Here is a 15,451-nt window from a genome sequence, read left to right as displayed (position 1 = left end):
TCCTGCTCTGCCGCCTCTTATTTGTCGTATTGCATACTATCATCGTTATGTAAGTTAAAGTAAGGCTTTGCTCTTCATTCATCCCCCATGCCCAGTTGCCTATTGGATTGGGCCATTTGTCTTAATAGACCTGAAATAAAAGCATTATCACAATAAGGTCTTGAATCCTTTTTATGCCATCATTAAAATCTTAAAAGTCTGAGATAGAAAATTAAATGTCAGGTGGCATTTGGCTGTACTTTTAAAAGTGTGATTGATTACAATTTATTTGCATTGTGGGAGGGATATCTTTTTTCAGGGTTGAAGTAAATAGCAAGGTATGAGTGGGTCATTAGTGGGGTTTAATGACCATTCTGATTGTGTAGCAACTGAACGATGAGTGCCTTTCAATCCAGAAGTGCTTAAAAAGGTTGGAGAGCACACATTGTTTCACAAGTCTTTCTCCACTGTATAAACCTCAGAGCAGGCTGTACTTTATATTGTGCTTATATGAACTAGCTGATGTTAAGGTGCACTCTACAAAATAATTGTGGAAATAATGAGATAGGTGATTTTACATGCCAGTGCGTTTCATCTTTGAAGGGTACTTGGGCATACAACTTTACTTAGGATCTTTGAAATATTATACAATGAATGTTGGTGGGTAGTGGGCGAGTTTGCATAGGAATTTGGAGTCACTTATTTACGTAACACTCTTGACTTGAATACGTGAGTCTAGACCCTAGATACAGTATATGGGCTTCATGGTTAAGATTTGTGATTTAGAACAAGGTTGGTACTTTTAACGACGTTTGGTATTTGAACTTCCTATCTAGTGCATGAAATTAGTGTTTTATAAATTTATGTAGCAAAAGAGGGAACGTCATCTATACATACTGTGGCTGTCTTGATATTGGTCAGGTCTGGACACAAAATAATTGGCTAACTTGGTTTCACATAAAAAACATCAAGTTAGAAATTTAAAAAGGGGGCTGGAGAGATGGCTCAGCCATTAAAGGCTAGGCTTACAACCAAAAATATAAGAAATTTAAAAAGGCCTCCTTTCGGTTTTTGTTGCTCTTTTGTTTTGAATCCTGTAAGATAAAGAGTAATTTTGTACCTTATTTTAAGTATAACTTTATAAACAACACACCTCCATTGTACAAGTTAGGGTGGAGGAGGCAAGTATATTAACAGGTTATGTGTGATTTCTGTTCCCAGAGAATTTTGAAGCATTTGAACTCTTGGAAGGAAACTAACAAATAGTCTTTGTTCCCAAGGATCGCTAAGTTTGAAGGACCACACGCTTATCTCTTTATGTTGATTTATAGAAAACCTGTGATTGGAGAGAGAAATTATTTTTAAAAAATTTATGTTTAGAGACTGCAATTTGATGATACTTGGTTTTTGTTGTCATTATAAAGCATCTTTTTGATCCCTGTTTGAATTGAGAACTTTTGTCCTTCTCTTTCCGTCAACTCTGTAGTCCGAGTGGCTGTAATAGCTGCTCCTGGTGGTTATGGTCAGCACTAATGCTTCTGTGATTCTAACTTATCCTCACTTCCTCTAGCCAGAGAAGCTCCACTTATATATCTTATTGATGAGGGCAGCTATTACTTCTTAAATTAGTATCTTAATTTAGAAGAGTATTGCATTAATTTTTGAGTATTAATTTCTTAAACCTATAGTTTTATTTTTAAAGATGTATGAGAAAGTTCTAATGGCTCTGGTATTCTGGAAACTGATATGGAAACAGATGTGTACCACCATGGTGATATTTAAATATAAAAAAGGTTTGTTTTTGCTTAGTTATGAAGTAGTTATACAAATTTACATTTATATAAACCATTTTCTATGTTAAATTTTACCTTTTAAAATTTTTATAGTTATGGAGTAATTATGCAAATTTACATTTATATAAAGCATTTTCTATGTTAAGTTTTACCTTCTTAAATTTTTATATATTCTTTTAAAGAGCAATGGAATTTGAAAGCTTATCAGAACTAATTAGAGAATATTAGCATGAGTAGTATGCAGTTTTTTGAAAAGATGATATTTTATTTAAAACATTTTAAAGTATAATAGCTTTTATTTCTAAAAGGTTTATTCTTGGCGGATGATAAATGCTCATCTATATGTTGAATTTAAAGCTTTTTAAAAAAGTGAATATGTACTTCAAAATGGGTTAATTGGGGACTGTTTCTGGTTATATCTCAGAACAAATGTTAAATACATGTGTTTTTTGAGAATTATTTTTACTTTATGTCAAAATACATTTTTTAGTTACTGCCTCAATAAAAGAAAGGCTCTGTCTACTTCAGATATTGCTTGTGTGAATATTATTAGCTTTGGGCAGAGTTCAAGAATCTGAGTGACTCTTTTGTTATGAAGAAATATCGGAAGGAGCCTTATTTCCTTAATGGCAAACTGATTGTTTTCATATTAATTAAATATTGAATATGAAAGAGCAGTATTTGTGGTAGAAATTGTTTTGCACTGTTAGAGGTAGATAATATTAACTAAGGATTTACCTAGTGCTGTTAAGCTATGTTATAGAGAACATATTATGAGGCAAAGAAATTGTTATTCTTTTAGCTAAGTGCTAAATTAAAAATCAAATGGTGGTGATCCAAATTGAGATCTTATTTGTATCATTAAGCATATGAAAATTTTTTAATAATGTTTAATGTCTATGATGCTTTTTAAATAAGCTAAGCATCAGAAAATCCTTGTTAAATTCACATGATACAAAATCAGTTGTTTTTCTCTCTTGGTTAATTTATTGTAGATCGTTTAAGAAAGCCATTTTTCTGTTGTTGGATTACAGCTTTATTAGAAATCTCATTTTGTTATTTATCCAGAGTGTTTAAAGTCTTAATTTTTGAGGCAGGGTACCATGTATCTCAGACTGGCTTGAACATGCTATGCGTAGGATGACCTTGAACTTGTGATGATTTGCCTCCACTATTAAATGATGGGGATTACAGGGATGCACCACCAGACCAGGTTGATCTGTTAGGGGTTGAATCTAGGGCTTCACATATGCTAAGCTCACTAAGCTACATCCTCAGGCCTAAGAGCTTTTAATTTGTAGATAATGACGTGTAATACATTGATTTAATTAGTAAATAATCAGATACTTATTTAACATTTTAAAATATCGTTTGTTTTCTTAGTTCTTAAAGTGAAGTGTGAGATCTGGGTGAAAGAAAATGGGAACCAAGGGATGGGGAAAGAGTAATTGAGTCCATGAAAACAGAATGGGAACTGTTGGAGGGAAAGAATGAGCCAGAAATGGACAGAAGTGCCGGGGAGAGTGCGAGGGTTAGAACAAGTGTCGTGAACACACGTATGAACGTGCACTGGAACACACTATGCTGGGTTTACATGTAAAGAGCTAATTAAAAATAATAAAGTAAAGAGGGCTGGGCTGTAGCTCATTGTCTCCCATCCGTGAGCTCTCAATCCCCAGTTCAATCCCCAGTTCTGCTCCATGCCCACCCCCTTCCAAAGAAACAGCCTCGCTCATTTTACAACTGGGGAAGAAAAGCAATTCCTAGTAACTCCTAGATTGCTTAATAAAGAATTAATCCAAAAGAAGGGGCACTTTCAGTCCTGAAGTTTATTATTGAGAAAGAATATTGGGTAATCAACCTGTATCATTGCCAGCATAGTTGTACTTAAGGTTTGAGCTTTAAGGACAGAAGGCTAAGATATGACAGTGGGAATTAGTGATTACAATTAGGGATAATTATAGAATAATTTTTTAAATTTATTTTTTAAAAATTTAAGGTGATTTTGTAAAGTTTTATTTTTGGTGTGTGTGTGTACACGCACACACATTCTATATGATTGAGGGCACGTGTATGCCTTAGCATGCTTGTGGAGGTCAAGGGACAACTTTTAGGAGCTGGTTCTCTCAGGACTCAAGCTTATGCAGTATTTTCCTGCAGAGCCTTCTATATCAATGGTTGTTGGCCCTGTACCCAACATTTCATTTTTTTTCTCTTTTTTTGAGACAGCATCTCTCTATTAGCCCTGGGTGTCATGAAACTTGCTATGTAGATCAGGTTAGCCTCTAACTCTGCCTTCTGAACCTGTAAGATACTTTTAAGTTCATAGAATTGTGTTGTTAAATGTTTTATCTGCAAACATTTAAAAAATTTTATGTTTCTGGATATTTTATTGTAATTTTAAAAAGTTAAATTGTTACTATTTTAAAATAGGGTCTCTCTACCTAGCCCTAGCTGTTCTGGAACTCACTATGTACACTAGGCTAGCCTTAGACTCACAGAGATCTATTTGCTTCTGCCTCCTGAATGTCGAGGTTAGAGCACCACCATACCTAGCTAATTATTTATTTCCTTTGGTCCAGGGTCCTGTTATGTAGCCCTTGTCAGCCTTGGAGCTGGTTATGTAGATCTTCTGTCCCACCTCTGCTCTGTTTCTGAGTGCTGAGATTATAGGCATATGCCACAATGCCCTTTTACAGCGTAAACGCTATTTAAAACTTAAAATTATGCTTATGAGTTATTTTAAACTTACTTGATTTAGGTTCAAAGGTTAAATATGTTTTCTGACTTCTTCCCACTGGTGTAAAATGAAATGAACAAATGCTATTTATGATAATAACCTCCACTGTTTGGGATAGTGTCATGAAATCAAAACACCTTTTTTTCTATTTCTTTTTATTGAAAATAGTTTTTTGTCATGCAGTGTATTCTGATACAGTTTTGATCACCCTCCCCCCGATAGGTTCATAGAAAAGGACAAGATATAAGGAAAATATCCTCTTATAGTTTTGTTTTCATTTTTTACACACTAGTAAAATGCAGCTTGCTTGTGAGTTTTCATAGGTATCTGAAATGGTACAAGATTTGAAGGGTCTTAGTATGACTGTCTTCAGTGACTAGAGCTATGCTTTAGTAGCCAGGAATTGATAAGGGTTTGAGGTTGGTCGAATACATAGATAATACTCATCCAGAAAATAGGATTATTTTATTTGAAATTATTCTCTGCTGCTGCTTTTAGAACCAAGATGCTTGATTGGTTGAATTGACACAACCTCTGTTGTGAAGCCTCCCCTAACATTGTTGAAGGCTAGACAGCAGATGAGTTTGAATAGCTCCTCTTTTCTTGGCACTAAGTATACAGAGAGAGGTAAGCTTGCTCTCCCTGGAGGAGCCACAGCTTATTTCTACTTCTCATTAAGTCTACTATTTTAGTTGTGACTTTGTTGCAAGGAACAGATACCAGCTAAAGCTAACTTACGTAAAGGACTTATTACATAGGGAACTCTTAGGATTTATTTATTTGAAATCTGGTTGATCTCACAGAGTAGCAAGGTGTCATGGAGCTGACACCAGTCTCCATCTTGCTCCTTGTTACTAGCTGTGCCTGGTTAAGGGGGTGGTGTCAGGGAAGAAGGTGCTTCTGATGTGGTGGGAGGAGAGCAACAGGAAGGTACCTATAATGTAACCCCAAATACTTGCTTTTCTTTTTTAATGTATACGAGCACACTGTCCCTGTCTTCAGACACACTGAAAGAGGGCATCGGATCCCATCACAGAGGGTTGTGAGCCACCATGTGGGTGCTGGGAATTGAACTCAGGACCTCTGCAAGAGCAGTCAGTGCTGCTAACTGCTGAGCCATCTCTCCAGCCCAATACTTGCTTTTCTTACTATAATTTTTAGTTAGAAAACAAAATCATAGGTCATCTCATATGTCCATGCGTATTTGTCGTTGTGCATGGCTCATCTGCTGCTCTCCATCCCCCATCTCAACGTGCTTTTTTCTTTTGGTGGGGGAGAGGGGCAGAGTTTAAAGGTACTTGGCAGCACCTCCAGAACTAAGTCACTGATACTTCAAACTGGTGGCTTTTTATTTAGAATATGAAAATTGCTCTGTACACATGTATGTTAGAGCACATACAAACTAGATTAACAAATATGCAAACATATACTTGTACCGCATGTGCACATATTGAGGAATGCTTACAAAGGCAAGTTTTTTTTATGAAGATGTCGATTATTTGTCTATTATTCTGAAAATGTAGATTATTAGTATACACAATTCCAGGATTCAATTCCAGGATTACATAAACCGGCTGTGGTTTAAAAAACAACACAACTTTTGTTGTTGTTTATTATTACACACTGCATTGCTATAAAGACCAGGCTGGCCTTCAGTTTGGAGTAGCTTTCCTGCTTCTGCTTGGGTTATAGGGGATGTTACTATACATGGGTTATAGGGGATGTCACTGTACATAGGTTATAGGGGATGTTACTGTCCATGCATTATAGGGGATGTCACTGTACATGCGTTATAGGGGATGTTACTGTACATGCGTTATAGGGGATGTTACTGTGCATAGGTTATAGGGGATGTCACTGTACATGGGTTATAGGGGATGTCACTGTACATGGGTTATAGGGGATGTCACTGTACATGGGTTATAGGGGATGTTACTGTACATAGGTTATAGGGGATGTTACTGTACATGGGTTACAGGGGATGTTACTGTGCATAGGTTATAGGGATGTCACTGTACACGGGTTATAGGGGATGTCACTGTACATGGGTTATAGGGGATGTCACTGTACATGGGTTATAGGGGATGTCACTGTACATGGGTTATAGGGGATGTCACTGTACACGGGTTATAGGGGATGTCACTGTACATGGGTTATAGGGGATGTCACTGTACACGGGTTATAGGGGATGTCACTGTACACGGGTTATAGGGGATGTCACTGTACATGGGTTATAGGGGATGTCACTGTACACGGGTTATAGGGGATGTCACTGTACATAGGTGATAGCACTGCTTGGTTTGCTTTGCTTTTCTTTCCTCGAAACAGGGCTCTATGTAGTCTGGGCTGAGGATGAACTTGCTGTGTGATGAACGATGATCTTGAACTTCTGATCTTCCTGCCTATACCTCCCAAGTACTGGAGCTATAAGTATGTGATAGCACACACATGTGGTATTGGAGATCAAAACCCAGGGCTTTTTGTATGCTGGGCACTAACAACTGAGGTACATCCTAGGCTCTAATTTTATTACATTTTGAAATAATAATATTGTTGTCATAATCTGGGGAAGCATATGTGTAATACTAAGAATTTCTTCCATTCTTTAGAACAAGGCTTGTTGATTGTTGGAAATTATTTAGGTGATGGTGATGGATAACTATGAAGATTAAGGAAGAATTTTATTTTTTTGTAGTGTGGATTGAAGCCCAAGTGGTTCACACATTAGAGAGGCAGAAAAGGCTAAGTGACTCACTGTAATAGAAGACTGAAGAAAGAAGGATTATGGAGAACTGAGAGCATGGAATCCTGATTTTTAAAAATTGAATGAAGGAAAGAAAACAAAAACTAAAAAACAGAGCAAGTGTGGTGGCACACTTGATCTTGGCACTGGGAGCCAGAAGCAGGCAGTGTCTGTGGGTTTGAGCCCAGCCTGCTCTACATAGAGTTCCAGGACAGGGAGAACTACAAAGAGAGACCATGCCTCAAAAATAAGTAAATTAACAAATAATTACTCAAAGAATGGAAGGAAAGGTGTGTAAAAGGAAGTTGCACATTGAAGGTTTGGTTTGTAAAGTAATGATGGAATATACTCTAGAAGATTGGGGATAGAAAACCAGACAGATTAGATGGTTGTTGATTTTAAGGTTGAGATTAATAATGAAGTGAGTGATCTGAGCCTTCAGGGACAGCTACGTTAGCAGCATGTCTCTATGGCAGGTTTCGTATGTGTTAGCAGCAATGAGTTTATATTTGTCTAATGTTTGCAAGGACAAGAGAAGGAAGTTGTGGTTTACTTCACTTAATTGGATATTTTAGCCACCAAATTCCAGGCTTTGAGGGCAAATGTATAAATATCTCAGTTTTTTGGTTTTTGGTTTTTAGATATGAGGTTAAGTTAATGATCTAATTGTGAAAACTACATGTTTCATAGGTGTTTCAAAATAATGTGACAAAATATAAACTGGTCATTCAGAAATATAAGTAATATATTCTTTGGAGCTAAGAAAGTTGAGAAGATTGTATGGAACAGGTTTCATATATCTTCTGAAATAATATTGTTAGGCTTTTTTATGTGTATCATCAAGAAACGGCCCTCAGGAGGGCCCCCCTTGTGTTCCCCCCCAAGTAGTTTTGTGGCACACAGTTTTAAGTTTGAAAGTGGAGAAGGCTCAGATGTTCCTGCAAGTTTTGTACTCTCTTTATTGAGAGGGAAAGGAAAACTTAGGAAAATTTGCAGAATGATTGCCAACCGCCCCCCCCCCAAAACCCAGCCACAACAGCAAAAAAAAAAAAAAAACAAAAAACTAAAACAAAAAACCCCAAGAACCCCTCATATTCCCAAAGGATTTATATATTAGAATATTATTAGTAGTATTAATAGTATAGTGCCAGGGTAACCTGATAGATTATCAAGTAACTTGACTGAGCTCTGTGTGTGTGTGTGTGTGTGTGTGTGTGTGTGTGTGTGTGTGTGTGTATCTGTGTGTGTGTGTGTGTATTTGTGTGTGTGTGTCTGTCCCCAAGTGCCTGTGGAAGTCAGAAGAGACTGTTGTGTCCAATTGGCTGGATTTACAGGGAGTTGTGAGTTACTAGGGTGAACTCTAGGAATTGAACTTTAGTTCTCTGCAAGATGAGCAAGTCCAAGTTATCTGTTTAACCTCTTGTATTTTAATTGAGTTGGGAGGATGTGCAGAGATATCTGGACACTCTCCTACCATCCATTTTTAGCCACAGAGATAAGGAAACAAGGCACAGATGGTACTATTTGCATTAACAGACAGCAGTCTTTTTTTGTAGCCCAATCTGAGAACCGAGATAATAGGCATTTGCTACCCCTGTTTTATGTGATGCTGGGAATCAAACCTATGACCTTTGTGCTAGGCAAACCCTCTATTAAGCTACATACAGCCCCAGCTCTTTGATGAAACCAAAAATTTCCACTAAACTTTGCCCTTGACATGATCTTAAAAGCAGCTTCAGTCTTCAAGGTTTTTAAAAAAATTAATTAATAAACTATCTAACAACTCTTCAGGTTAAAACTGACAAACATGAGGAAAAGTATAGAGTAAAACCTTTTCATTTTAGAACCTAAACTTTTATTTATATTTCTGCCTCTCTTTCTCTGTTTTCTCTTGTGCATATGGCACATGCATGGGTGCCTGGTGGAGCTCAGAGAAGTGTTGGACCCCTGGTATATACTAAAGGCAGTTGTAAGGCGCCTGCTGTGGGTGCTGGGAGCTAAGGTTAGGGCCTCAGAAAGAGCACAGGCCTCGTAGCCACCGACTTCTCTCTCCAGCCCTCCTTTTTTTTAAACTAAAAATTTAATTTGCAGATGATTATAGATTCTTTAAGTAGTTGTAAAAAGGATATAGAGAGACTTCCTTTCCTCTTTAACAACATTGCTAACATTTTAACATCAGTGGTAACATCTTGCAAAATTATGAGTTCGACAACCAGAATACTGACCTTGACATAATATAGCCCATTGCAAAATGGTAATGAAGCCAGAATCCTGATGTAGATAGAGCACCCATTTTATTCAGGGTTCCCATTTCACTTGTACTCCTTTGTTGTGTGCATTTCTCACTACATCTGTGGGTACCTTTTCCCACCATGGCTGTTACAGAAAAATTCTATCTCAAGGATGCTTGGTATTTTCTTATGTAACTGTGCCCACTTCTCTCCTCCCCCTACGTATCTGTTCTCCATTTCTATAATTTATTATTTTAAGAATGTTATATAAATGAAATTTCACAGTATGTAATCTTTTGGAACTGAATTTTAAATTTTATTTTAAGATTTAATTATGTGTTGAGGGTGGGGCCTCATGTGTGTGGGTGACCAAAGAGACCAGAGATGTCAGATCCCCTGGGAGATCTTGTTATAGATAGTTGTGACATAGATGGTGAAGACTAGGGCCCTTATAACTATGTGCTTGTAACTGCTGACCCATGCAGCTCTTTACTGTGTTAGATAGGGTCCCATTATGTACTTAATGCTAACTTTGAATTCAAGAAAACCCTTTTGTCTCAACCTCCTGAGTGCCGAGTGACCGATCCTAGTTACTATGTCTAGGAATAAGACAGACGTTTTAAACACTTCGTATAATCCCCTTGAGATTCTTCCACATGATGCATGTGTGTTCCAACAGTTTACTGCTTTGTGTTGCTGAAAATGTCCAGCTTAATGTGCTCTTTACATTGGGAAGCTATGTCATAGACTCTTTCCCTAGCCCCCATGTCAGGGTCTTATGTATACCAGACTAACCTTGAACTCACTGTGTAGTCAAGGATGACCTTAAACTTCTGACCCTTTTGATTACAATACAGGAATGCTCCACCAGTCCTGGTTTAAGTGATGATGGAGGGCAAGCCTGGGACCACCTTTCTGCTAGGCAAGCAAGCGTTCTGCTTAGCTCGAGCCTCGGCCTCTGCCCTTTGGCATGACCTTAGCAGCCCCCTTTGTCTTGGCAGTTTTTCCAGTAGACTATTTTGTGGGTGTGTGCTTTTAGTTCTTATTTTGTTTTTGTTTATGAGTGATTTCCCAGTTTCTTTTCAGTTTATTTGGCATTTAATTATTACATTTGCTTGTGCTTATATTCATTTGTTTTTAAAAATAAGAATGAATTTATTTTGTAAGTTTTACTGCTTTTTTTGTTTGTGGGTAGCACTTTAGTCAGAAGTACCTAGAACATAGACATTTAACATTAGCTCAATACTCCTATGTTCACTTGGTTTCTAGGTCTATTCTGGATAGCAGGTTTTGTGAAGACATTTATTCTTTCTTGGACCTCAGATTTCCCAGACATCTCATGGTATTTCCTTTTATATTATTCTTTATTGGCTGCTATTTATTCTCCATGTATTTTGTACATATCTGGCTGGCCAGTTGGTGACACCAGGTTTTTTAACTTCCTACCTGGAAGTTTGGAGTGTTTGGATTGTGTTGAAATTATTTATTCCTCTTTTATTCCTATGATAAGATGATTTCTTACTACATTGATCTCCCTCCCTCATTCCCTCTCTTGTCTGTCTGTCTGTCTCTTTTCTCTGGCACTTTTGATTGATTCCAGAGCCTTACACAGGTTAGGCAGGTGGTCTCTCATTGAACCATACATTTCTGGCTTTTTATATCTCTACACAAAGTCTCCTTACTATGTAATTCAAGCAGATTTTAAATTCCCTATGTGGTCCAAACTGGCCTTAAATTTATGGTCCTCTTGTCCAAGCCTTCCCCTCTACTAAGATTACCATTACACTCCAGCGTGTGTGTGTGTGTGTGTGTGTGTGTGTGTGTGTGTGTGTGTGTGTGTGTGTGTCTTTATCACCCATTTTGGCCTAGAACCTGGAGTAGTCCTGCCTCAGCTTGCTGCATGTAAGACATTCCAAATTTTCATCCTGAAAAGATTGTTTTAGAGATAATGATTTGACCCTAATGAAGTTACATTTTTTTGTTATCAACTGATTTTTCAGATGTGTGAATTATCTGGCTAAACTTTTAGTGATAGAGATAGTAAAATACTTACATTTTGTAGTCTCATGCTAACGTGACTGAATTGTTGAGATCTTCCCTTTAGAATGAAGCTAAAGGTCTATACTTCTGTTTCCCATTTGTTCACATGCTTATATCCTGAACACGAGTGTTTCTAGAGACATGCGGGTCTAGGTATGTCACGTGGTTTTCGCAGCTCTTCAGTGTAGGATGCTGGTTCATTTGGTTCATGCGGCCAGAGCTGCAGTTTACCCAACCTTCCCTAATTCATTCGCCAGTCTGTAGACAGCAAGAGGAGCACAGATGGGGACCATTGCTTGAAAGAGGCTAATTACATAAAAGTTTTGTATTAGGATTTGTTTATTTTCATTGCTATTTAGAACAGATCAGATATATTTAGTGAAGATTGTATATTTATATTTAAAATAATATACTAAATTATAAATCAAATACATCATTTTAGATTAGAAATATTACTCCACTAAATTAAAATTATGCATAATGACTTGATTTCAGCTTTCCACTTCTTGCCCCTGGTAAACAGTTGTATATTGCTTGCTCTTTTGCTTGTAAATGTATTGTCTAGTTAGTAACCAGAGCATTGGGAGGTAGCTCTAGTAAGGTCTTAGGTATAGAAAGAAGGTCGGACAATGCTTTCTTCTGTTCAGTTGGCTTTCGTTGTTTTGAGGAGTCTTCAACTGTGAATCAAATGAGTAAACACAGGGCGACTTTATTTTCAAGGTTTTAGAAGATTCTTTAAATGGGAATGATGTTTGTCTATCCATCAGTGTTTGCTGACGGAATAAGAAGAGCAGTTCTTGTTTGTGGTCATCAGTTATCTCTTACCTGAAGTGCTTGTGACCAGAAATCTTTCACCGTTTGAATATTTTCAGATTTGCAATATTTACAAATTGAGCATCCTTAATCAACAACATTTGAAATTGTGAGTATATTTTACAGCATTTCAGATGTTTAAAGTTAGGAATGTATAGTCTGCACTACACACTATTCATTATGTCATCTTCTCCCCAGAACTCTGATTTTAAATTTCTATTTTGTAAACAAGGAATCTGATACTGGAGAGGCTAAATGACCCGCTTAGTCTCACACATCAGGGGACTGGGAGAGGCAGGTCCCAAAGTTTTTAATTTTAAGGTAATTGCCTATTTTGGATCTGTTATTGGTGTTGTTTTGTTTTAAGCTGGGCATCACTCTGTGTCCCAGGATAGTCTCTAACACTCCTAGGCGGTTCAGCCTTAGGCTCAAGTAGAGAGTCCTACAGCATGGACTGTGCTATGTCTTGTTATTTTTATATCAGTAGTTTGAAATCTGGTAGCTTTCTTCCAGTTACACATGATTTAAAAGTATGGACAAGTTTTTGTATAAAATTCAAACTACTCACTTTCATTCTCCTCAGAATTTACATCATCTGTGGCATGAAAATTAGAGTAGGTATGCTGAAGGTTCTTTGGAAAAATTAAAGGGAAATGTAGGAACTACTATCTGAGGACATACTCATCCTGTTTTTCAGGTCTAAGAACAAGGATGCAGAAACCTAACTGCTCTTCTATAGTATAGGGTTGTTTGCTTTGTTGTTAACTTGAATTATGTCAGTATTGGATAGACTTTGAGTAGATAGTTCATAAATAATACATATAACAAGTACAGAGGAGTGAAGTTAGATCAGAAAATTTGACGTTGAAGCCCAGAATTTTTTACTTGTTCTTGTAAATTTGTAGTTTTTAAAGTCACTGTTTTTCTTTTTACTAGTAACCTAGTCTTCATAGGTTGTTTAGTTTTGTGCCTTACAGGTAAAATGAAGACACCTTTGGGGTTTGTTTTTTTTTTTGTTTTTTTTTGTTTTTTTTTTTGAGACAGTTCTGTAAGTTATGTAACTCTGGCTGACCTAGAACTTCCTATATAGACCAGGCTGGCCTTGAACTCACAGAGATATGCCTGCCTCTGCTTCCTGAGTGCTGGGATTAAAAGTGTGTGCCATCATGCCCAAGCTTCCTTTGTTGGAATTTTGAAGATTAATAAACTATTCATATAGAAAGTTAATTTGGTGCATAATGCTCAATTTGTAAATATATTGTTAGATCACAACCAAAAAAACTTGTTTTTGGATACTTGTACTATAAGAAATTCCATTTTGACTTTGAAAATAAACAATGTTCGCCAGCCATTCACTAGCTAGTGTGCCGTAGTAACCCTTCTGACATTCTAGTTTCATTCCCTAAGATCGGTAGATTGAGAACATTCTTGTTTTCTTTCCTTCCTTAATGTGCTGGACTTGAACCCAGGCCCTCAAGCATACCAAGCATACATTCTGAGCTGAGCTGTACTTCTAGAAACTTCTCTTTTGATCACAAGCATGCAGCATGATTCCAGGAGGAAATAAACAGCTGCTCTGTGAGCACGTTTGCATTTGTATTAGGACCTTAAGAAAGAAGGCTTTCTTGCCTTATTTATTTACCATTGTTTCTGTATAACTGGTTGCTGCTGTGCCTTGCTGGTTAGATGCCTCTTAACTCTTTTGTTTCCATTTCTTTAAACAGGGTTTGTGGATGCACTTAGATGTTTGCAATGAGCACTGTGGCTGGCATGCCCCAGTATTTTGGATACCAATGCATAGGACTCCATAGTAATCGGATTTACCAGAGGCGAACGTCATGAGCATAGCGATCCCATTGGGGGTTGATACAACAGAAACATCCTACTTGGAAATGGCTGCAGGCTCAGAGTAAGTATTTAAAACAGGTATTTTAGATAGGGGAAGGCAAAGTATTTCATGCAGTCGTCACATCTAAATAGTGTTTATTTGCATATGTCGTTTTGCATTTTTGGCTAAGACATCAGAAATTAAAAGGGCAACATTCCTTTAAGATTGCTTTTAATAAATAACCTTTGTTCCAAAATTCTGTCTTTTGGGAATATGTTTTTTGTATTTTCCACTTGCAGAACTTCCCCATTTTCAAGAAAATAGTTTTTCTTTTGTGTTGCCTGAAAGTATATATCCTTAGGCATAATTTTCCCTGAGTAAAGAAACATAGTGGGGTTGGGGATTTAGCTCAGTGGCAGAGCCACTGGGTTCGGTCCCCAGCTCCGAAAAAAAAGAAAAGGAAAAAAAAAACAACAAAAAAAACCCCAAAAACATAGTATAAATGGTATCTTTTTTCTTTTTTTTTTTTTTTTGAAAATCACCAGAATTTTTGTGGTTTACTTCAAACTTTTAAACTCTCCTTTTTTACATAAGACCTTGAGACTTGAAAAGACAGGTAACATTTATTTCCTGTTTCACAGAAGCATTTTTATATTGTTTTCCTAATTTGATATTTAAAAAAATAACTACCATGTTGCTGCCTTCATTTTCAATTCACTTTCAAAAGACCAAAGTATAACTGTGTAAGATGCTAGATGCTGGTGGGTAATGTGGATGCATGTCTGCAGCCCTAAGCTACTTGGTACTCAGAATAATTGCCTGGTCCAACCTGGGCTACATAGCTAAACATTGTCTCAGAAGAAAAAGCAAGGTCAAGGAAATGTGTTTGGGATTCTACTTTCCTGAACATGTGTTTAATAACTGCCTATGAACTGATTTTATTTTTACTTTTTTTTATTATACCCATGTAGTAGATATAGAATTTTAAATTATGTTTTATTTTAAGAAAGATTAGATTGCTAAAATACAATCCACTAATAAACTTAAATATAGAAAGTACTCACTGCTTAAAGAATTAATAATAGATCAAATTTTATGAGGCCAAAGGTTTGTTACATTAGGCATAGTTATTCTGCCAGTCAAATTCTGAAAATAAATGGTTTTATAAACTCTTGTATCTCCATTCCCTGTAACATCCCAAGATCTTTCAAACAAGTGTTATTCCATTAAGTTTTTTTTTGTTATGTATTTGTTATCCTGTCAACACTGTTCTTAGAAAAAAAT

The 15,451-nt window shown here is 36.8% G+C and overlaps 1 protein-coding gene across 11 annotated transcripts in view; it reads left to right on the top strand.

Annotated features, from left to right (window-relative positions):
- Nucleotides 1-15,451, top strand: part of Kmt2e (lysine methyltransferase 2E) — a 104,760-nt gene that overhangs the window by 37,722 nt on the left and 51,587 nt on the right. For 5 of the 11 annotated variants that reach the window (XR_010065633.1, XR_010065634.1, XM_063285953.1 and 2 more), the window contains exon 2: nt 14,064-14,248. Coding sequence is in view for 8 of the 11 variants with exons in the window: in XM_063285953.1 (XP_063142023.1) it covers nt 14,178-14,248 (71 nt within the window). In the remaining 3 variants the exon portion in view is untranslated. Of the gene's footprint in view, nt 1-10,755; nt 10,829-12,246; nt 12,449-12,537; nt 12,661-14,063; nt 14,249-15,451 lie in introns of those variants that run through there. The other 6 variants (XM_063285951.1, XM_063285949.1, XM_063285948.1 and 3 more) reach the window with 6 other exon arrangements.

This window comes from Rattus norvegicus, chromosome 4, assembly GCF_036323735.1.
Source record: "Rattus norvegicus strain BN/NHsdMcwi chromosome 4, GRCr8, whole genome shotgun sequence".
In the NCBI taxonomy this organism is placed as follows: Eukaryota; Metazoa; Chordata; class Mammalia; order Rodentia; family Muridae; genus Rattus; species Rattus norvegicus.
The sequence above is the reverse complement of the archived record's forward strand: the minus strand, read 5'-3'. Positions and strand labels throughout refer to the sequence as shown.